The sequence below is a fragment of the Pseudorasbora parva genome, chromosome 13 (genome assembly GCF_024679245.1).
Source record: "Pseudorasbora parva isolate DD20220531a chromosome 13, ASM2467924v1, whole genome shotgun sequence".
NCBI classification, from domain to species: domain Eukaryota; kingdom Metazoa; phylum Chordata; class Actinopteri; order Cypriniformes; family Gobionidae; genus Pseudorasbora; species Pseudorasbora parva.
Genome location: NC_090184.1, coordinates 23,796,776 through 23,820,930, shown reverse-complemented (window position 1 = coordinate 23,820,930; position 24,155 = coordinate 23,796,776). Strand labels below are relative to the sequence as shown.

General features: G+C 36.9%; 2 protein-coding genes across 3 annotated transcripts; both read right to left on the bottom strand.

Annotated features, from left to right (window-relative positions):
- Positions 1 to 178: 178 nt before the first annotated feature.
- On the bottom strand, positions 179 to 15,505 carry nim1ka (NIM1 serine/threonine protein kinase a). The gene is made up of 5 exons (XM_067412597.1): positions 15,390 to 15,505; positions 7,318 to 7,884; positions 5,626 to 5,977; positions 3,732 to 4,000; positions 179 to 1,224 (listed from the first exon to the last, which is right to left on the bottom strand). The coding sequence occupies exons 3-5, from the start codon at positions 5,915 to 5,917 to the stop codon at positions 469 to 471; spliced, it is 1,317 nt and encodes a 438-aa protein (XP_067268698.1). The 5' UTR covers positions 5,918 to 5,977; positions 7,318 to 7,884; positions 15,390 to 15,505; the 3' UTR covers positions 179 to 468.
- An 848-nt stretch (positions 15,506 to 16,353) lies between these two features.
- znf131 (zinc finger protein 131) lies at positions 16,354 to 22,562 on the bottom strand. 2 transcript variants are annotated; one of them, XM_067413544.1, is made up of 7 exons: positions 22,435 to 22,562; positions 21,615 to 21,768; positions 21,389 to 21,490; positions 20,349 to 20,493; positions 19,566 to 20,254; positions 19,340 to 19,470; positions 16,354 to 17,377 (listed from the first exon to the last, which is right to left on the bottom strand). In XM_067413544.1, the coding sequence occupies exons 2-7, from the start codon at positions 21,736 to 21,738 to the stop codon at positions 16,865 to 16,867; spliced, it is 1,704 nt and encodes a 567-aa protein (XP_067269645.1). In that variant the 5' UTR covers positions 21,739 to 21,768; positions 22,435 to 22,562; the 3' UTR covers positions 16,354 to 16,864. The 2 variants fall into 2 exon arrangements, with proteins under 2 accessions (XP_067269645.1, XP_067269646.1); XM_067413545.1 differs by lacking the exon at positions 22,435 to 22,562 and adding an exon at positions 22,041 to 22,327.
- Between the last annotated feature and the right edge of the window lie 1,593 nt (positions 22,563 to 24,155).

Genomic DNA, 24,155 nt, shown 5'->3' with positions numbered 1-24,155 from the left:
TTTCACATGTTTTAATCATATATGATATTCATTATTCAGGGGACTTTTATTTTATATGTCAATTTATTTATTTATTTTTTGGGGGGGGCTCTTTTAGGGCATCAGATATAATATTAAAATATTATCAATTCATTGGAACACATTCATTTACACAATAAAATATTTTCTAACATTTGTGGGAAAAAATTGAGCCTCTGAAATATATTTGCTTTTTATATTGCAAGGAGAATACTCAGAACAATGCAGTCTAAAGCACTTTATTACATTTATGACATGACATCCATATCATTAAGACAAAAGTCTTGCTTCACTCACCTGAAAACACTCATACTTTCCAATTATTCATGAAGACTACTTAGAGACATTAATTGATCTCATTTTCAATGTAAAAAGATAACAAAAGAGGTATATCAAATATAACTAGCTGAACTATAGTTGTCCCTCATTTCTATATAAGCTTTTTGAGCATCACAGAATGATGCAGAGTTTGGATGTATGCCTCAGGCTCCTGTATGTCTTCAGACGGTCCTTTTTGGCATCAGTCCCGTTTACTACATGAGTAACAACTGGCATGCTGTCCACTGCTTGTCGTTTATGTGAGCGGTGTAAGAGGATTCGATAGACTCCAGTGATGGAACTCCTGCAGTCTTTGCCTTGGTTGTTACGAATGTGGTCTGTGGTGATGCCAAGAGCCTCCAGGGCATTTCTCACCTCTATCTCATGCTCTTCAAGGTCCCCTGGCTTAGACTCAGCCAGATGGAGTGGGTCCAGTTTAAAGGGCTCCATGGCCTTGGGAAACTCCACCGGCAGCAGCCACTCACAGCCCATCATCTGCTCTACACTGTAGCGGTCAGACGGCTGAGATTGCAGGATGCCCCGGATCAGTTTCTGACAAGGTTCCGGCACCCAGGTAGGCACTGTGTACGCCCCATCCAGGATGCTGCGTTTCAGCTTGGCCACCGTTTCGGCACGGAAGGGCATGGTGCCGGTCACCATGAAGAAGAGCATGACCCCCAGTGCCCAGATGTCCACACAAACTCCTATGTAGTGTTCGTCTCTGAAGAGCTCAGGGGCGGCATAAGGGGGAGAACCGCAGAAGGTGTTGAGGGTCTCGTCGCGACGGCTGACGGTACTGAAGCCAAAGTCTCCCACTTTAACACAGGTGCTACAGGTGTAGAAAACATTCTCTGCTTTCAGGTCTCGGTGAATGATGTTATTGTCATGCTGCAAAATGACAAAGAGAAATTACTATTAGCAACTAAATGTATAGATATTTTGCAATGTTGATATAACAATGTTGATTGATTAATATAACTATATATATATATATATATATATATATATATATATATATATATATATATATATATATATATATATACACACACAACTGTTCTTATTTCGTACACATATATTTCAGTGTGTATGTATATATATATATATATATATATATATATATATATATATATATATATATATATATATATATATATATATATATATATATATAGTATATATATATATACTGTATATATATATATATATATATATATATATATATATATATATATATATATATATATATATATATATATATATATATATATATATATATATACTGTATATATATATATATACACACACTCACATTTAATATTTTATAATAACATTATAATTAATAAGTATTATTTATTTACTTTTTTGTTGAAAACTGTGAAATATATATAGTTTTCAACATGTACTTACAAAAAAATAAATACACTCACCTAAAGGATTATTAGGAACACCATACTAATACTGCATTTGACCCCCTTTCACCTTCAGAACTGCCTTAATTCTACGTGGCATTGATTCAACAAGGTGTTGAAAGCATTCTTTAGAAATGTTGGCCCATATTTATAGGATAGCATCTTGCAGTTGATGGACATTTGTGGGATGCACATCCAGGGCACAAAGCTCCCGTTCCACCACATCCCAAAGATGCTCTATTGGGTTGAGATCTGCTGACTTGGGGGGCAATTTTCGTACAGTGAACTCATTGTCATGTTCAAAAAACGATTTGAAATTATTTGAGCTTTGTCACATGGTGCATTATCCTGCTGGAAGTAGACATCAGTGGATGGGTACATGCCATGGTGGACATAAAGAGGTGGACATGATCAGTAACAATGCTCAGGTAGGCCGTGACATTTAAACAATGCCCAATTGGAACTAAGGGGCCTAAAGTGTGCCAAGAAAACATCCCCCACACCATTACACCACCACCACCAGCCTGCACAGTGGTAACAAGGCATGATGGATCCATGTTCTTATTCTGTTTACGCCAAATTCTGACTCATCAGACCAGACAACATTTTTTCAATCTTCAACTGTCCGATTTTGGTTAGCCCGTGCATATTAGCCCGTGTAGCCTCTTTTTCTTATTTGTAGTAGAGGTGAGTGGTACCCGATGGGGTCTTCTGCTGTTGTAGCCCATCCACCTCAAGGTTATCGGTATTGTGGCTTCACAAATGCTTTGCTGCATACCTCGGTTGTAACGAGTGGTTATTTCAGTCAAAGTTGCTCTTCTATCAGCTTGAATCAGTCGGCCCATTCTCCTCTGACCTCTAGCATCAACAAGACATTTTCGCCCACAGGACTGCTGCATACTGGATGTTTTCACTTTTCACACCATTCTTTGTAAACCCTAGAAATGGTTGTGCGTGATAATCCCAGTAACTGAGCAGATTGTGAAATACTCAGACCGGCCCGTCAGTTTGGAGTTCAGGAGAATGTCTTGACCAGGATCACACCCCTAAATGCATTGAATCAACTGCCATGTGATTGGTTGATTAGATAATTGCATTAATGAGAAATTGAACAGGTGTTCCTAATAATCCTTCAAGTGAGTGTAAATAACAAATATTAATTATAATATTATAATAAAATATTAAATATACAGGATTTTAATATTCAAAACAGCCTATTAAAACTTTATATAGTAAATACCTGACTTTTACTTATATTTTTCCACAATTCTCAACATGTTAATTGCTTTGCAGCATACAAAATAGTAGACATAATAGTAATTATTAGTATAATGATAGTAATAGTAATAATAATTATTAATTATAATATGAATTATATAAAAAATATTTCATACTTAAAAATTTAAGATTTTAATTTAATGAGTTATATCTAATTAAACATAGCCTAATAAAATGTTATATTTTATAATGTAATACATTAATAATTTATTAAAATAAAGTTTCAACCTTCTAATTTACTAGGAAAATTTATTTAAAAAAAAACAGAACTCTAAATATGCATTTCAAGATAGTGTACATGGTGTCAGTGAGGTGTTATAATATAACAGGATCTGTCAGTGGGCTGCTCAAAGAACATATTAATATTAAGATGAATATATCAAAATTAATTGAAATTCAGAAACATATTTAGAAGGGTATTTGGACTATTTGGAGTATTCAGGTAATTCAGGTTTCTGTATTAACTGTATTTTTATTTTATTGTATTTTTGAATAAATTAATAGGTTCTGACAAAAAAAGGCATAACTGACCCTCAAATCTTATAGCAACACTGAAAACGTTAACTAGTTAAAAAGTTAAAAGAGAGAAAAGTAATTGCAATGAAAACGAAGCTTGCAAAAGAGCATCATCATTTAAACTTTCAGCCCACAATTCTAATGAAGTGCCTCCATGAATTCTATTCCTTTGCTTCGTGGACATCTCACCATATGCTTTACGGCTGAGAGAACTTGAGAGAAGACAATCTTGCTGTCGATGTCAGAGAGCTTTCCCTCTGTGCTGATCTTCGTGTAGAGCTCTCCTCCGCTTGCGTACTCCATGACCAGGTGCAGGCGGGTCAGCGTCTCCACCACCTCGTACAGGCGGATGATATTTGGGTGGTGTAGTTTTTCCATGCTTGATATCTCCCGGGAGAGCAGCCTTTGGGTCTTTTGATCAAGCTTGGTCTTGTCCAAAATCTTGATGGCTACTTTGTCTGTGGATGACAACATAAAGTTTCAGCTACAGGAGCTTCTGATTCAGAAAATATTGTATATATGAAGTGTTTAGTCAAAACAGCAGTAAACATCCATTGTCATAAAGAAAAGACCTTTGAGCAGTTTTGATATCAGATATGGTGTGCCATGCGATATGGAATGTCATTCTACACCCTCTCTTGGAGATCTGCTGCGACACTACATATACACTGCATGTAATTCACATCGCTTTGTAACAGCGCACCACAACCTCCTATCCCTTACACACACCAATCTTGATGAGGCCTTCAGCAATTCTAAAGGTCTCGACAGAAATGTGAGACCACAAATCGATCCATCTGTTTCTGAACCAGACAACTTGTCTCAGCTTGACTTTGACCGAGGACATGCTTCCCACATTATCAATGTAAACCTGACTGACCGGGCACATTTTCACCCATACTATAACACTGACCATAAAGCACACTCATGTCAGAGCAAAAACACTTAAATAATTAATAAATAATACATATTTGTCACTAAAAATGGGTTAAAACTACATATAACAGCACTCTATCACAACAACAATTTTGGCAGGAACATTTGATTTCAATGTATTGTATTCATTTAATTTATTATATAAATTATTACTACCTTAGTTGGGGAAACATTTAAAAATATTATTGATCTGACTGCACTGACACGACTGGATGAAAACTGTTTTTCTGAAAAACTGCTTTATATATGGCACTAACTCATTTAATAGTTGATGAAATGACTTCAGCTGAACAACAGCATGATTCATATCACTGTATTGTAAAATATGTATTGTATTAAGCACTATATAAATAATGTGACTTAACTTCACTACCTGTTTTGGATAAAATGTATCAATCTCCTTTGTATACGCTTCTGATCAAACATTTGGGGTCAGTCAGTAAGATTCTTTTATAAATTATGTGTATTATGATTTTTTTTATTTAATATTATTAAGCAAGGATATATTCAATTGATTAAAGTAAAAACTTTAACATTGTTACAAAAATTCCAATTTCACAAAAATGAACTTTTGAACTTGAGTAATATAATAGAATAGTTATTTTAAATTGTAATAATATTTTCCAATATTACAGGTTTTACTGTATTTTTGATCAAAGCAGCCTTGATTAAACATTTTAATCTTAATGTTTAATCTTAATCTTAATGTGTATATTCGACTTGTTAAATAACTGTATTACAATTATTAACATGTTTTTTGATGTTACAACAAAAAGTAAATTAATATATTAATTACTCTAATATTAATTATATAATCAAATATTCAGTACAAAAAAAAGAACATTTTAGTATTCAAAAAGACTCTAAATATACAACATAACCTAATAAAACTTTATATAATGTTATACAGATGTTCTTAAATAAACATCTGAAGTTTCAACCTTCTATAATTTACTGGGTGGACTTTTATAGAGGTTAACGCAAGTAAAAACAGGGCTCTATGCATTTCCAGGCACTTAACATGAAACTTTAGTGTCAGTGGGCTGCTCTAAGATGAACATATCCATAATTCAACCACCTACTGTAGCTTGCAGGAAAACGTCTTAAGAAAGTCAAAGAGTATGTACCATTACACACAACTGCTTACCTTTCGTTAGAGCGTGGATGCCCAGCTTGACATGAGAAAAGTTTCCGCAGCCGATCTCGCCGCGTATCTTGTAGAATCCAATGCGGCGGCCCACGGTGAGCTCTCTCACCATCTTCTCATCTTGGCACATGTCCAGATTGAGCTTCTCCAGCGGGGTGAGGCGGCGCGGCTGGGTCCCCTCGTCGTCTGTGCAGATGTCGGAGCTGTCTTGACGGCTCCATCGTGCATAACGCTGGGGACCCACAGCTGAGACCCCGACCGAGCCCCCCCCAGATGGATAGACGGCAGTCATCCTGCCACAGGCCACTGGGGGGCTTAGCTCATGGCAGGAGACCTGGAACTAAAGCACCTCCTGAAGGTATGAAATGATAAATAAGGAGGAAGATAAATTGGTTTATTAAGCTCTATCTATAAACTCAAGGAGCCTATCAAGGAGCGAATAACATAATATAATGTATTATAATTATTATTGAAATATTTTAAATATTATTGTAGCATAGGGGTGTCTAAAATTGGTCCTGGAGGGCCACTATCCCGCAGATTTAGCTCCAGCTTGCGTCAAACAACCTGCCTGGAAGTTTTTAGTCTGCCTAGTAAGACCTTGATTAGCTGGTTTAGGTGGGTTTAAGGGGATGGATGCTAAACTTTGTAGGAAAGTGGCCCTCCAGCAGCCGAATTTGAAACAACTGAACTATAGTCTTATACATATTATATACATATTATGTACATGTATATACAAATATTTTGGATTGATATTTGGATTTATTTTAATAATCCTACAAAACCAGCATATAGCATTAGTTCTGGCAGGTCACGTTAGTCAAGCTCACATCAGCTGACTGTAGGTTGGAAATTTGTGATGAAAATAATGAATATTGGCATTATAATGACAAAATAATGAATATTGACATTAATGATATCTGTAATGCATCGTTGCTTCTGTTTGTTTACTCTAGGGGGGTTTATCACTGCTCTCCCTGCGCTTACCTATGCTAGGCTGAATGGATGCGCAGGGAGTTCTTGCACAGAACCATACTACCAATCTGAACTATATCCCAATTGTATCATATTTCACAATGGTGATCCTGACAGAAGTTATATTAAACCATGAAATTATGATACATTTTTTATTTATTTTTAAATACAAGAGAAGAACAAAACACTACACTTGGTTAAGGTATTTATCTGACAAAATGATGGCAACAAAGGGGTAAACTACAGCAACAATTTAATTTTAATATGCAAAAAAATTGCATAGAACAACTAAAAACTAACATAAAAAGCATACACAGACTACAACATAAGCAGTTCATTATATTTCACTGGTTCTCTCTTGTTTTGGCATGTTCATAATTTCTTTGTATGACAAATTATGTCGGAGCAATTTGGCATATTTCATTGCGTTATCACAAATAAGTCAGTTTATTCCAAGCATAACTATGCAATATGCTTACAAAATAACAATTAGTTGTAATCATTTAAATTAAGGGTGAATAGGTTATTTTTTTCCATGGCTGAACATCACTTATATATATATAATCGTTGTACATAAAATTTAATGTATATAATATTACAAATTTTCACACACTAATAGTACATGTAAATAAAATACATTTTAATAATTTTTTTTTTTTTTTTTTTTTACTGATCTTTCATTAATTCATTGCACATTAATGAATAGTCCTCTCTCACCTTCACATGTTGTCCTGAACGTCTGTGTCAATTTCCAAAATTAGCTCATCATCGCCACATCTCAGCTCAAGGTTATACACATATCCAAGTATAAAGGAGTAGATGTTTAGGGTCGCCTGCATCACCCAAGTGGTCAGGTGCACAATGCTGTTCCTTCCCCTCAGTCCTGCGTCTTCCTGAACCTCATCAGATATGGCCGATTTAATTGGTGCCTTGTCTCAAGGATAAAAATAGACTGGGGATCAGCGTTGAGAACGGTGAGGGCTGTGATTGTTGCCTGGCTGCTATAACAAGGCTCCGCGCTGCTCTCGGTGGCCCTGGTTTCTTGTATGGCTCTTCCTCTCATTTAACATCTTTGGTTGCTTGGTTGTTCAGAAATAGGGGCACCACGTGGAAAACAGACACTCCCTCTCATTTGTTCACCTCGGTGTGTTTTTTCTGTGCTTCTGACTCACTCTACAGTCTTCTTTCTGGGATTAGTGTGTACAGAGATCCTAATCCGTGCCTTTTTTAGTGGTCCTCAAATCTCCCCCTGTAGGGACTACATACATTTTTTTTCCAGTTTACCTGGGAAAAGAGAGAGAGAGAGAGAGAATACATTAAGACCATGACACTGCCTTAACCTGTCTTAACCTTAACCTGTAACCTTAAATAGCCTTTCCTTAAACTAAACCCAAAGCTTTTTATTTTATTTTATTTTTTAGATTTCTTTGCTTTATATTTAGTCGTCTAAACCTGTGTGGATTTTTTAAGCTTTTTCATTATTTACTAAATAATTCACATTTTTTTATAATTAAATGATTTATAATTTAAAGAAAATGACAAAAATAAAGAGTAACACATTTATATAATTACATTTTAAATACATTAAATGGCTTACTACAAATGTGACTGAGATCAGTGTGTGTGTTTTGTGAGTTTCAGGATGCAATTAGGGTGAGTTTGCTGATGTAGTTTCTTTAACAAAGTCCCTAAAGAGCAAAAACAGAAGTACACAGAGTGCCCAAGAGTCACTGAGGACTAACAGCACACATAACACAAGCTCTACACACCTGTTACGCCACAAAGAATATGATGTATGAGGCAATAACAGAATTCCAATTCAGATTACGCTTAACTCACAGAAAAATAATTACACCAAAAATGCAACACCACTATTCATTATTTTAAATAAATTAAAAAATTTCATTCAGTAAGGATTCATCATTAAATTCATGAAATTCTAAAGAAATGCTTTTCTTTTGAACTGTATGATGTATCATGGTTTCCACAAAAATATTATAATATTATATAATCAACACAACTGTTCGAAATCGATAATAAGAAATTTTTGCTGAGCATCAAATCATTATTAGAATGATTTCTGTTTTGTTGTTGTTGTAATTACTCATTACTCAAAAATTGCTCATCACAGGAATAAATTATATTTTAAAACGTTTTAAAATAGAAACTAGAGGTTGGCCACCACTTTTGGATGGTAATTTAAGTATTGAATCATTCAGAAGGTTGATATGCGACTGAACATTATTTTTACATGAGAAATTACCATATCTATCCATTTTCTGAAAGTGTTCAAATGTAGTTCATAACGTAATACATTTATGGAGAATTGTTTGTATGCTCTTTGATCAAAGAACACCAGTGTGTTTGAATTGAGATATCTCCTCACAGGACTATTGAGCATTGCACCTGCACAGACACCTTTAGGTGTGCCAATGTGTTCTTTGCAGGTGGAGATGAGCAGTGATGCTGATATAAGCTGCTGAGCTGGGTTTTCAACAGGGTTCTTTGACGCAATAGACCCAAACTCTACTCTTCTGTTCTCAACTCCCTGAGCATCAGCATTTTAGAATTATACCTTAACCAACCAGTGCTTTAAGGCTGATCAGACGTTACCGGCGTGTATTTTTACATGTGTGTCAGTGTGTGTATTGTACATCTCTCTAAATTGTTTGCGTTACTGCCATAAATGATTAGTGATTTGACAACTGAATAAGAACACAAACAGTCTTATACGCAACCAGCAGGTCTTTCTGAGAAGTAGATTTAACTCCCCTTCATTCATGCACTCAAAACAGATTAATTCCAATGGCGTCAACCGCACTGACTGAGCATTCAAAGAATAAGACCACGGCTTCATTCGCACAACAACAACATTTGGAATGAGAAATAGCCTACAGTTCTTAAAAATTTTTGCATTTTAAAAACCTCTTATGCTCACCAAAGCTGCATTTATTTGATCAAATACAGTAATATTGTGAAATATTATTAAATTATCCATTTGAAATTATTCCTGTAATGGTAAAGCTGAATGATGCAGAATTTTTACTTCTGAAATCATTCTGCTAATTTGGTGCTCACTAAACATTTCTTATTATTATCAAGTTGAAAACAGTTATGCCGCTTAAACTGGTATTTCTTTTAGGAATCTTTGATGAATAGAAAGTTAGTAGGAAAGTCACAAGTACCGATATTTTGGTACCAAGTCGGTACTGAAATTTAAAGGGGGGGAACACTCAGTTTCAGTCAATCTCATGTCAATCTTGAGTACCTATAGAGTAGTATTGCATCCTTCATATCTCAGAAAAGTCTTTAGTTTTATTATATTTATAAAAGAAATATGGGCTGTACCGAGTCTTTCCGGAAAAAACAGAGCGGCTGGAGGCGTATCGAGTGGGCGGAGCTAAAGAATGACGATCGCGAACAGAGCGGTGACGTCCTCAAGTGTGGAGAAACCCATGGCAATCAATCTCAGCTAATACAGATAATGATCCAGAATCATTCGGAGGCTGAAATAAATTGAACAGGAGAAACAGCAACAGCAGGACGTCCGTCTCTGTGGTATGTACTGTATTTAGTGTCCTCTCAACATTTGTTTGTGTTTACTCGCAGTTTATGAGGACATGATTCGGTTTATGGACTATTGTATGCGACTAAACCTTAGCAGAAGCAAGCAAAACGGTTTTGCACGTCAGACTAGTGTAAAGTTATACAGAACAACAATAGAGTAACCGTTAGCGCATTTGAATGACGAAGCATGCGATCGTGTCGTTTACTGATGTTTACTCACGCGACGAGCCAAGAGCATAGACATTTGAAGCAGTTTTACTCACCGGCTGCTTCCAAAGCAGGACCGAACCTTTATCGCTGGGACCGCTCTGTCAAAAACACACTTCGTTGGTATGATTTGGTAAAGTCTTGACAGCAGTGAACGGTGGAGATCCACTTTTGCGACGCGACTGAAGCGATGTTGTGAAGCTTCCCGTCATTTCTACGTTCAAATCGGGTCAAATGCAGCACTGCCTTCCCGGAATGCTGTGCTGAAGCATTGAAGTCACCCATAGGAATAAAGTGGAGCGCGGCGCCTGGATCGACTGGATCTGCAGCTGAGAGTGTTTATGGGCGTGCATTTCCTCTCTCGCTCTAGTCACGCGCGCACGCGCACACTACCGGGAGAAGAGCCTGTACGGCCCATATGAGGACCTTCCGATCTATTAACGTCAACCCGAGCCATACTCGAAAAAAAACTCTCCGAAACTTGTGAGAAACTGGAAGGAGTATTTTTAACACAGAAATACTCCATCAAACATCCAACATTAGTTTTTGAAACTTTGTCTATGTTTAGGATGGGAATCCAAGTCTTTAACAGAGTAAAAAGCTCAGTATGCATGAAACAGCATTTCACCCCCCCCCCCCCCCCCCCCCCCCTTTAAAAAATGTGATGATACCAGCATTTCTATCGTAACGTTACCACGGGCTTTGCCTGAGGTAGGCTAACCATAGGCAGCTTTCAGTAGGTTCCGTCTAAGCGCCGGGCTCCAGACTGTAGCTGAATATAGTGTTGGTTTCTGTGAATATTTAACTGCAAAATACTATTTAAATATTAATCCTTCATGTTCTGCATCTATGTGCAAATGGCTGTCGCGTATTCTTGCGCGTGCGCACACGACACTCGTTGTCTTTTTAGCTTCTGTCGCTATGAAAACATGAATGCATAAACTCCGCTCTGAAAGTCCCTTCCCTTCATGAGTTTACCGTTTCACTTGAGAAAACTGGCATATCATAACACAGATCTTCACGGCAACCCGTAAAAATAAAAGTTTGGTTAAACTTAAAGAAATTGACAGAAATATTATTAGGCAACTGTTGTACAGTAGATTTATGTCACAATGCAATACTAATTATAACAATACAAATAATTATAATTATTAGCCTATTATTAGGTGTGCATAGAGGGTAACAAATTTTCCACTTGATTTTTTTAAATAAACAATTTAAAGTTAATACTATTTAATATTAAAATGTATATTTAATATTAATTTTCAAGCCTTCAAATGTTCATATGCATTATTTACTAATGTATTAGTATTATTATAATTATTATAATATATAGTATTATTATTATTATGTATTATTATAATCATAAACAGTAAACTTGAATTAAATTTTTAAAAAGCATTTTTTTTAAATAGTTAAATAAAATGTAAAAAAAATTTTTTTATTGTAGGCTAGGACTACCGAAATTGATACAGAGAATTGTAGAAGTTTTATGGTATTGGTACTGAAATTTTGGGTATGGTGATATCCCTAGTTTATAGCATTTATTTAAAATCAGGGCTGTCAATATTAACTCGTTAAAGCATGTAATCAGTTTAATGCGTTAAAAATATTCAATGCAATTAACGCAGCATTTTTTCCCCGTCATTCTGTGGCTAGCATTACATCAAGCTCTTATTCATGCAAGTGCTTTCAAACCATTCAAGCGAGATAAGATACGAAATAACTCTGTGACACACGAAACACACACAGAAAGCCACTTCAGACAGCGCTTGAACCGACAAAAACAACTGTGCAAATATGAACATTTTGTTGGTCATCCTTTTAAGCACCATCTTAAACTAGTTAAATAAAGTCTTAAATGAAGCTGAAAGAAAATGGGTTGCGTGTCTGCATCATGTGTGGCAGGTCTTAAAGTCCCAGCCAGTTTCTGCTGTGATGTCAGCCATCATAATGCAGACACATGCACTTGAAAGGATCGTTTTAGGATTCCTGCTAGCTTAACACTTTAAATGAGAATTCTGTCAGCAGTTGAATCTTTGCAGCCCCATCAGCAGCATCCCATTTTCTGCAATATATATAGCATACAGACAAACAAATGGCTGTAAATCTACATCTCTATCTGATTGAAATATTTGACCTTCCTTACATATTATATATTCTGATTGCCCTTCTTCACACACTCTTTTTACCAAGAAGCACACAAAATCTAAGTGATTTTTCTCATGAATACTCAGTCAAACCCTCAGGCTTCAAACACCTTGCTGTGTGTGTGTGTGTGCTGCTGCTGGTTGCTGAAGGGGCTGCAAAGATTCAACTGCTGACAGAATTCTCTTTTAAAGTGTAAAGCTATGGAATCCAAAAACGATTCTTTTAAGTGCATGGAAGTGTGTCTGCAATAATCTATAACCATTATAATTATAACTTAAATTCAATATCAATTAGTCAAAAACAGCAAAAAAAAAGACCTCATCATGTCGCTCCTCTCTGGTACAGTCTCACAGGCAGGATTTAGAATGTGGTACTTACATCAACTGTGTGACTCCCTTTGCACTGACTAAGCGTGAAGTATTGTCCACAGGGGCCATTTCCACCAAACCGGCCCTGATCTACTCAGAAGATAAACACTCACCACATGGGATATCAGAGAGACTTGCTACATGGCTACAGGGCTCAGCTAGTAAAATCTTTGGCTCAATCTACAGAAAGTATAACATTCTTACTCAATTGCGATTCACTGATCCTCACTGCACTGAATATACCAAGTTCATAGTATTCATAAATATAGTATTCATAGGCAAAAATTATATTTGTTGATTTAAAAAGTCGATTCTGAAGTGCACATCGTGTTACTATCCCACAGGCCATGGGGGAGGATTTGAGAATGGCAGTGAAGTGATGCAACTGACACCGTAATTCACATAAAAATATGGCAAACGTATAGTGCATTCATCCTTTTAAACAGTCGTGAAGTAAGTTCTAAATCAAATGTAGCACCTACTCAGTATGCAATTTCATTAGCAGCTTTCGTGTACACACTGCCACACAAAGCCCCCCTGTGTGTGTTTTGATTGAGACACATGGCCAGAGAGGGGAAAAAAAAGAGCTCAGTAGTGAAAAGATCAGGGACAATAGGGGGCCAGAGGTGGCAATCTGGAATTTCCATCACGTAGCTACAACTACCGAATGGCACATCATTTATTGAGGAATGAAGCACTTAAAACCTATATTGGACCTGACATTAAACCCAAAGCCAAACACTTGTATGTAATTTCACATGAGAATAGGGCATTTAAGGCCTGTTCACATTGAGAACAATAACGATAACGGTAACTATAACTAGCTACATAAGCGTCCACACCAGGGGACGATATCGTTCTGTTTATTCCAAACGTGCACTGCAGGTTTGTCATCTGCCGATTCTGTAAGATGGATACTGATTGGCTGTCAATGTTTTTATCATTCGTCAGCTGAAAAAAAAAAAATCGTCCTGAAAGAATTCACACAATATTGTTTCTCTGTCCTGTTAACATTATAGTGGACCTTTTTCACAGACTTGATGCAAATCCTGTAAATTTTAATAATAATAATAAAAAAAAAACATATGTACATTTATAACACTATACTAAGTATTATATTACCTTTGCATCAAATGAAAAACAAAACAAACAAACAAACAAAAACTAGTTAACGCTGCTGTGAAACGTTAACACTTCCATTTCTGAGAAACCCGGAAATGTGAAAAGGGTCAGCTGTGGTGTGGACTATTCTTTTATATTTCAAAGTACTTTTTAGGACTATATGTTTTTGTGAATGCCTTTACTTAGACATCACAGCAGCAAATGAATAAATGCAGTAAATGTAAAAAAATATACAAATATGTGGATGAGAAAAAAAAAGTCTTATATGTAGTAACATATTTTGAGGAGGCACTACTATGAAATGAACTGGTTACGTCCCTTTCTGCATTAAAATGCATGAAACCACAAGCAACACACATGCTTCAGAACACGTATTCAGATTTTGATACATGTCTGAATATGTCCATTTTAATTAGTCCTTAAATAAGGAACATAATTAAGGAGTTCAATTGATGTTTGGACCTTTGAGGGAAAAACATGCAGATTATGCGATGGAACCACAAGGCTGTTTCCGTTGCATTGTGTTCTGTTAATGTATTCCCAACCCATCAAAGCAGCTTTAATCTCAGACCTAGAACCATGTTTCATGTCATCCAACTAAGGAGTCATCAAAGGCGCCTGAACAAAAGTTGACATCAATCTGTGAGAAACTAGAAAGCATTCAATATCATAAATTACAATATTCTCATTAAATTAATACTTCTATTCAATAGCTATATGAGATCAGCTTTGTTCATTCAGGCCTGGAGGTTCTCACACCTGTAGTTTTCAAACACTAATGCTCTCAATGTTCTCAAACATCATTTAAGAGACCCTTTATAGACCCCCACAAATTCCCAAAAGCAAGACTAAAATAATCACAATCACAAATGGCATTTGATTAGAGGATTTTAAACTAATTTGTCAAGCTTTGTAAAATAAGGGTTGGCAAAAATTTAAATCATAATGACAATTTTTTTTACAATACTACTACTAATAATAGCAAATATAGTTAATATATATTAATTAATTAAATATATGATAATATTAGTGTCAATGTTTTTATACGCTTTTCAAGACACGGTGACAGCTCGGATGTTAATGTCAGATTTATTTAGGTGACTTTGAACTCTGTCATAAAATATGAAAATAACACCAGTAAAAAAAAAAAAAATTATAAGATGATGGTCGCCAAAGATGAATTGTAGTAACGTATACGCGCTTCCATAACAACTGCTGCTAAGGAGTAAGACCAGGTAACGTTACATCAACATTTGCTGATTAAATTATATCTAAGCCTTGTAAACACTGTGTAAGCGTACATGAATTGATCATGATTTTATGAATTTACTAATATCTTATTTAGTGAGAATAGATAAGGGTATGTATCCTTACCTTTCTTAAGCGTTGCATTATTGAGCGTATTCGTTGCTCGGTCATTCAATGTTTTAACTCGGTGCATGTCATTGGCCTGAATGAGATGCGCGAGGACTCACTCCAAGCACCATTACAGCAACAGGGAGGGCAAGTGACGGACAGCTTTCTTAACCAATCACATCTTGGGACGGGATTAAGGGGTTCCTTGAACCAATAGGCTATTAGGACATTCCTTAGATAGAGCAAAAAGTGTGGATGTCTTTTGAATTTTTGCGCGCACAAACACAAAAAAGTATACAATATGTAAAAATAGTTTAAAATTAATACGTTAAAAGGCTATGGTTCTACTAAAAAGACAGAAGGAAAAAAAGTCTCTTTACCTAATTTGGCACCGTCCAGGAACCTGAGCTGAGCATAATCAACGTTGATGAAGCATTTAAATGTAAGTGATGGTGATCCTATAACCATCGATTTTCAAACCTTTTCATCCCATTTACTTGCAGGTAAATATATCCATCCCCATGCAAAATATAAAAACAGATATATTGTTTTTATTTTAAAACACACTAAAACTGTGTAAGAAAAATAATAATAGCGATATAAAGAATGAGTTAAAAAAAATGCTGGGCTCTGTAATAAGCATAGCTTAAAAAAACCTAATCAATGCATTAAATATATTTAACATTTATTAAAACTACATGTTCAAATGATCATACTTTTGGGATTTCCCCACTGTCCCCCTAATAATAATAATAATAATAATAATAAAGTATTCCTGCAGCCTTCTTAGAAGTATGCTGATGATCCCATAGCTGGAAACCACCACCAATCTTGAGCTTCCCTGGCGGTTAAAGCACCTCAGTTTGAAAAGACCTTTCACCCATGTTGGATTTAGCAGTAAGGAGTTACTTATTGTCCAAATTCAATTTGAATTCATGTTCTCATATTCAATGGCAGTGCTCAAAATAGGCTCAGAATTACAATCTGTGACCAACATTTCACAAGGTTGCAGTGATTCAGATTTCTCTCTCTTCTTCCATCTGCACCATCACTGACTGAATAAGAAAAAAGGCTAGAAACACAAACCTGAACTGCATTTATGTTTCTCTGCATTGTTTGGGGACACATTTCGCACATTTTTTTATTTTATGAAAATAAGCTTCTTACACAAACTATAAACATACATCCAAAACAAACTCTTCCACCCCAGAAACAGTCTTGATGACGTGCACTATTCTTGAAATCAATTACATCTCTTACTATTCTTATCCACAACATACATTAAAAGCATGACTGAACATGTGATCAGATTTAGAGAGACACTGCTTTCAGAGAAGTGATAAGCAAAGCTGAAAGAAATTAAGCAGGTGATCCAGCTTAATTGGATGACACCAGAATGAGCATTACTGTATTACTTTAAGGGGTGGGAAAGGAGAAAAGTCCTGGTTAATCTCCCACTTTCATTCCTAGTGTCCATGCACAGCAGAGGCCTTTCATACATTTTCAATCTTTTCTTCTTTTGAATGGTCCACGGCCTCTTGTTTAACATCACAGTCTGCTGGTACTGCAACAGTCACCTGTGCTATTTGGATTTCCATTGCTTGTTCTTTCAGTCTCTCACCATCTACTTGTAAAACCACTGTCTCTTCCACCCCACCTTCCGTCTGAGGCGTCTCTTCCTCCGCCACAAGAGTTTCCTCAACAGCAACAACATCCACCGGCTCCACAGTAACATGCGCCACCCTCATGCCATCCTCCAGTATAACCCTCTCCTCTCCCTCCTCAACCTCTGCCATAGTCAAGACTGTGGTTGGGTCTGAAATCATGACTTCCTCTGTGACAATAACCTTCTCCTGTAAGCCGTGGAATTCTTGCAGATGAATATGGAGGTCGCTGGGTTGTGTGAACCACTGATCGCAGATGGTGCAATGGTTGGGTTTCTCACCCGTATGGGTGACCAAATGGTCCTTGAACTGCTCCCAACTATTGAAAACACTGCTACAGACCTGAGGTGCAAAAAAGAAAGATAAGTGAATAGAAATATAAGTGATTAGAGGCTGCATGATAAATCTAAATAAAACGGAGACTGTTCTTACATGCTAATAGCTCATGGTCTGGTGTTCTCAGTGTTTGATAGAGGCTCAGTTCATAAATGCTGCTCTACACAAACTTATCTCAACATGTTTGGTAAGTTTGTCACTTACAGTGAGGAAAATAAGTATTTGAACACCTGAGAAAATCAATGTTATTATTTGGTACAGTAGCATCTGTTTGCAATTACAGAGGTCAAACGTTTCCTGTAGTTTTTCACTAGGTTTGCACACACCATTGCAGAAGGGATTTGGCCCACTTCTCCACACAGATCTTCTCTAGATCAGTCAGGTTTCTAGTCTGTCGCGGAGAAACACGGAGTTTGAGCTCCCTCCAAAGATTCTCTATAGGGTTTAGGTCTGGAGACTGGCTAGGCCATGCCAGAACATTGATATGCTTCTTACAGAGCCACTCCTTGCTTATCCTGGCTGTGTGCTTCGGGTCATTGTCATGTTGGAAGACCCACCCTCGACCCATCTTCAATGCTCTAAATGAGGGAATGAGGTTGTTCCCCAAAATCTCGCAATACATGGCCCTGGTCATCCTCTCCTTAATACAGTGCAGTCACCCTGTCTCATGTGCAGAAAAACACCCCCAAAGCATGATGCTACCATCCCCCTGCTTGACAGTAGGGATGGTGTTCTTGGGATGGTACTCATCATTCTTCTTCCTCCAAACACGTTTAGTGGAATTATGACCAAAAAGTTATATTTTGGTCTCATTTGACCACATGACTTTCTCCCATGACTCCTCTGGATCATCCAAATGGTCATTGGCAAACTTAAGATGGGCCTGAACATGTGCTGGTTTAAGCAGGGGAACCTTCCGTGCCATGCATGATTTCAAATCATGACGTCTTAGTGTATTCCCAACAGTATCCTTGGAAACAGTGGTCCCAGCTCTTTTCAGGTCATTGACCAGCTCCTCCTGTGTAGTTCTGGGCTGATTTCTCACCTTTCTTAGGATCATTGAGACCCCACAAGGTGAGATCTTGCATGGAGCCCCAGTCCGAGGGAGATTGACAGTCATGTTTGGCTTCTTTCATTTTCTAATGATTGCTCCAACAGTGGACCTTTTTTCACCAAGCTGCTTGGAAATTTCCCCATAGCCCTTTCCAGCCTTGTGGAGGTGTACAATTTTGTCTTTGGACAACTCATTGGCCTTGGCCATGTTAGTAGTTGGATTCTTACTGATTGTATGGGGTGGACAGGTGTCTTTATGCAGCTAACGACCTCAAAAAAGGTGCATCTAATTTAGGATAATAAATGGAGTGGAGGTGGACATTTTAAAGGCAGACTTACAGGTCTTTTGAGGGTCAGAATTCTAGCAGATAGACAGTTCACATACTTATTTGCAGCTGTATCATACAAATAAATAATTTAAAAATGTTATATTGTGATTTCTGGATTTTTTGGGGGATTATGTCTCTCACAGTGGACATGAACCTAAGATGACAATTTCAGACCCCTCCATGATTTCCAAGTGGGAGAACTTGCAAAACAGCAGAGTTTTCAAAACCTTATTTTCCTCACTGTATAATGCGCATTTGGGAAAGAAACACGCACCAAACATCTTTCCAAACTTGTAATAAGCACTTATAAATCAGTTGTCAACAATAGCTAACATTTAATAACATGCGTTTTCTATCAATCTCAACCAATGTTTAAATATTAGCATTGTAATTTTAACAAAATTATATTTGCTTATATTTTACAGTGTACTATTACAAAAAGTGTTTAAACTCTACAAACAAGCACAGCAACCCTGGAGTTGAAAAAATGAATTGCAAATATTTTTACGTTTTTAAGAGTTTTTCGAGAATATTGGAGATCTATTAAAATGCATGTTTTGATAATATGTTACTGGTAAAAACCAACCTGGCATTCATAAAGCTTTTTTCGCCCTTTTTTGGCTCCAGAGCCATTTTGACACGCTGACATGTGGCACTTCAGCGTACTGTTCCTGGCAAAACGTTCATGGCATTCTGGACACTCAAAGGGTTTCTCACCTACACATATATGGATATGTGAAAAGCTGATTAGCAATTAAACTGGAATACACTAGTTCAGATACATTTAACCTCATAATTGCTCACCCACACACCTGTGTGCTTCCTTAAGTGCTCTTTGAAGTGTCCAAAATGATCAAACTGCTTTTCACAGTACTCGCAAACATGCACTTTCTTTTTCTGCCGTCGGGACTGTTCCTCCGCATCAAAATGACAATTATTCAGGTGCTGCTTAAGGGCTCCTTCCCGGGCATATACTTTGCCGCAGTGCCTGCAGACAAAGCCCCTATCCGGGGTAGCGGTGTGACTCTTCATGTGCTGTTTGAGGTGGTAGTAGAGTTTGAAGCAGCGGTCGCACTTGTCACAACGGAAAAGGTTGTCCAGCTGAGAGATCTGGACCTCCACCACTTCAATATTCTCCAGGGTCTTGGAAGCTATCACAGCCTCTTCCTGCACGACTACCGTCTCATCGTCCTTTTTCATCACATGGAGCGTCTGCTCTCCCTGTTGGTACTTGCTAGTGATGTCAGCCAGCAAAGCCAAAGCAGAGTCATCTGAAGACGGTTCGGTGGAACTCCTGGCAGCATCCACTACCTCCACCAGACCGCTTTCCTCTACCTCTATATGTTCCTCATCAACCTCCACCTCGATTTCAACAGATTCAGTCTCCACCGCAGGAAGGGTCTCAGTGATCACACTGAAAGTCTCAGAGATCTTCCTCTTCTTAGCCTTGCTCTTTCCAGCCAAGGCCTGGGAGGGGGTTGATGAGGTGGTACCATTCCTTCTGGGTGGGAGAAGAAAAAGAATAGTTTAATAATAAACTACAAGATAAAAAATCAGACAGAAAAACATTTTGAGAAGTACAATAGATGAGTAACCTGTTGTTCAAGGCTTTGATTGCCTCCTGCATTTGAAGGTACTCTGCAGCTCTCCAGACATCACTAATTTCTTCCTCACCATTGACAGCTAATGTAGCCGTATAAGTGAACTCCATAAGGTGACGGAAGGCAGTGTTACCAACACCTGTTCATTGCAACAGAAATATCTTTATTATGGAGCATATAACATTCTAGGGTGATTTCATTATCAAGGCTGGGGGTACGTAACGTGGAACAGAAGACGTGTATTTTGTGTCAACTGGTCCACTTGGAACCAAATACATGAGGTCCAACCCGAGTGGACTCAGTTCTGATATTAGTAGCCTCTGGTTTCTTCTTAAACAAATGTGCTTTTATACAATGGACACAATCTTTTAAAAGAGACAGGGGGTACCACTGTACATAAAGCAGGGCTGTGCTTATAAACACTACTTTATAGAAAACACTACTTATAAGAAAAAACTAAAATGTCTTTGAACATTTATATAAACCCCCACCCCTATTGCAAACAGTGAGCTTGCTGTGCCAGGTACAATATTTTCTCTGCTCTCCTCTTTGTGTCCTTCTTCACAGTTTGTCCCTGATTTCGTAATATTTCCACACAAATTACATTTTGGGAAATTATTGCAATGCAGTTTGTGTGCAAGGCCAGAGTAGAGATTGGCCAAAATAAAACTAAAAACCATGTGTTTGGAGCAAAACCCAGTAAGTTCTGGTTTATGGCTGGTCGACCAGTGAATCTCAAGCACTGGGTTTCCTTTTATAGAAATTATCATGTGATGTTTGGGTAAGAATTGATTCAGGTCAGATCTTAGGATAATACCTCTGCTGCAGTATTTGGTCTTCAATTAAAACAACAAATCTGCCATCAAGCAGAAACTACTAACTGGGTGGCAGAGAGGAGCTTCCAGTTTAGACAGCATTGCTGTTTAAAACTGCTACCATCCAAAAAAGAAAAAGGGGGATACACGGTAATAATACACTATACAAAAATATATAACTATATTGGTAACATACACTTGTTATGTATTGTTAGGTACCTTCAATCTCCACTAGAGGCTCTTGAGTGAAGTCCTGGAAGAATTTGTGGAAAAACTGACTGCATGCAGCCAAAACAGCTTTGTGGGCCCTAAACTGATGTCCTGTTAAATAACCACAATCATCATTCAGCACCATTCAATCTGTGCAATTCTTAATTTAACAGTGTAATATTTTCATAATTCAGAAAGTCATTAGATTAAGAGGTACCGAATCTGTAAACCTTACCATCCACAATTAGAGTGATGTCTGTGAACTGATCCAGCTGACGCTGCTCATTCAGTTTGTCAAGCATCACTTTATAATGGGCTGGAAACTCATGCCCATAGTCAACATCTCCATCAACTGACATGGTTCAGCCCTTCCCCTGCGCATGCAAGTACTATGAAGAAGAAAACAACATGATGGAATAAGACAAATATTGATGTATAGTATTTATATAATAATAATAATAATAATGAAACGAAGATGCATGTGACCTATTTTTAAGATACAATTGCTTTTTTTCCATGTTGGTAAACAGATAAATAATAAAAACAGATAAAAATTGTTAAATGTCAGCATTTTTAAAGCCAGGGTATTAGTCTACAATCTTTAACATGCGTGTTTCATTTAACACAGACAATGCTTTTATATAATAAATTAGGCACATACTTTGTAATGGCCCCTATGCCAACAGATCCATAGAGTAGCGGGCATATCTAAGCAGCATGCCGAATAAGCGCGCATTTCTGCAGGGAGTTGCTCTAAGCAAGACTGGTAGCTTTATACCAAGCGGTTATAAAGCTGCAAAAGCAACGTACTTCAACGGCCCAACCGTACAGAGATCTTACAGAGATATACAAACGGCAAAAGAAGCACTGTTTGGCAGTCAGCTTCATGTTACTCTCACGCTGGGCCTGTGGCTGCTAACGCATTCGCCATTTGTTTTCTGGACCATTGTCGTTACGTCATCAAATCGCGCATTAAAATGCTATTTTAATCAGACAAATTCAGTTTTGGCTGAATTATGAGTGACGCCGGGCGTCTAACGATCCGGATAACTTACCCCGGGTGACGCTCTGATGTGTATTGCGGTTGTTTATACGCGTTGAAGGCCTGAAGCGATCAATGTGCGGTTTTTCCTCCGCTCGTCGAAAAAGGGCGGTCGCTCCTACAATGGCCTCGAGTTCCCATAAGCCCTTGCGGTTGAGTTTTATCGCGCGAGGATGCAAGGTGCGGTGGTGGTTACCTAAGCAACGCTGCCCATCTTCAAGGATGAAAAAGGCGAATAAGTAAATCATTTTGGCAGACAACTTGATTTAGATTAAAACAAAACACAAATGCTAAAAATCAAGTTATTTAGGCTATAATGTAGGCTACAATACATTTACATTTTACAAACTTAACAACACTCAAGGATATTATATGCCTATTTTAATTAATTTCTCTGACACCATAGTTTTATCAGATTCTGGAAGTTTCAGATTTCACCACAACTTCACCTTAGTCTTTAAAAATGACTAAATTAATTAAATCAACATCTCAAGAAAATGTTATGGGATTTCTAATCAAAATATGACTTTTTGTTACAAAACAGGGCATTGATTTCTTACATGTCCTGACACTATGATTTTTGGGTATGACATTTTGGGAGACACAACAAGTGAATAGAGAAAGAAATTACATATCAATGTATACAACTTTAGATTGTATAGAATAATGATAGAAAAAGAAATGTATTTCAAAGTAGAGTTATTTCATAAGTCAGATATTTGTACTTATTTTAAGGATAAACACTTTATTTTGTAAAATGTTAGACTTTAGTTTACATTTGCATCTAGTTTACATGTACATCTACAAGTAAATGTATCTTGATTTAAAGATGTTTAGATATTTGTTTTGGAAAACAATTACTGTAACATTTAATGCATGACAGACATAAATAAAACACAAATACATCTAATAAGAAAAATCCACAAATTACTAGAAAAGAAATCGTAATTTTATAAAAATCAAAAGAAAATATTCTGATCAGTTAATTTTTGAAAATTAATTGTAGCTGGCTATGTATTGTAGCCTACTATAATTTGTGAGAGAGCACCCCCACCCCCCATGCGTATTTCACTCTCATTTATTGACAGACAAAGCTCTTCATTGCCCTCCAGAGGCACGGCTGAGATAACACCTACGATGAATGAGACTAAAACATGCTTTTTTATTTTAAAAGGTCCAACAAGAAGCTTTGATCGCTGGAAGCATTATAAAAACTGTAAAATGAAACATAACATAATCTTAATTCATATCTAAAATCTCTTAACCCTTTCATGTATAGAGGTCACTACAGTGGACAGCTATTCAAAAAGATATCTCTTGCGTAGGCTATATGCATGGGTTTTGATTGCACAGTTGCACATCAACCTCAGTAGACATTATAGTGCATCATCCTAAAGCAATCTGATTATGTAATGCTTTTTACTTGTAATGTGTTACCCACCAGCACTGCTAATTTCAGAACACAACACTTCAAAAGATTAAAAAACATCAGTAGATCAATGTCAATTTCAGACTGAGGTTAGAGGAGAGCTATATAGAAATTTGTCAGCTTTCTCTACCTGCTGGTCGAACAGGAATTGCGTTTGCTATAATTGAAGCTCCATTATATATTTTGTATTGCATAGGTTTTACATGATTTAATATAATTTTATTCATTGGTTTGTTAAATTCAGACAGTATACTGTTATTATGTTTAATACTGTATCTCATCAGTTAACAAAACACTTGACACTT

What these genes read in the sequence shown, in the direction of transcription:
- nim1ka (XM_067412597.1), bottom strand. Translation starts at nt 5,917, where the DNA reads ATGACTGCCGTCTATCCATCTGGGGGGGGCTCGGTCGGGGTCTCAGCT. An exon ending in CATCCACGCTCTAACGAAAG is followed by an intron (nt 4,001 to 5,625) that starts GTAAGCAGTTGT and finishes TGTCATCCACAG; the next exon opens with ACAAAGTAGCCATCAAGATT. An exon ending in TCTCAGCCGTAAAGCATATG is followed by an intron (nt 1,225 to 3,731) that starts GTGAGATGTCCA and finishes GTCATTTTGCAG; the next exon opens with CATGACAATAACATCATTCA.
- znf131 (XM_067413544.1), bottom strand. Translation starts at nt 21,738, where the DNA reads ATGTCAGTTGATGGAGATGTTGACTATGGGCATGAGTTTCCAGCCCAT. An exon ending in GCCTCTAGTGGAGATTGAAG is followed by an intron (nt 20,494 to 21,388) that starts GTACCTAACAAT and finishes TGCAATGAACAG; the next exon opens with GTGTTGGTAACACTGCCTTC. An exon ending in AAAAGCTTTATGAATGCCAG is followed by an intron (nt 17,378 to 19,339) that starts GTTGGTTTTTAC and finishes TTTGCACCTCAG; the next exon opens with GTCTGTAGCAGTGTTTTCAA.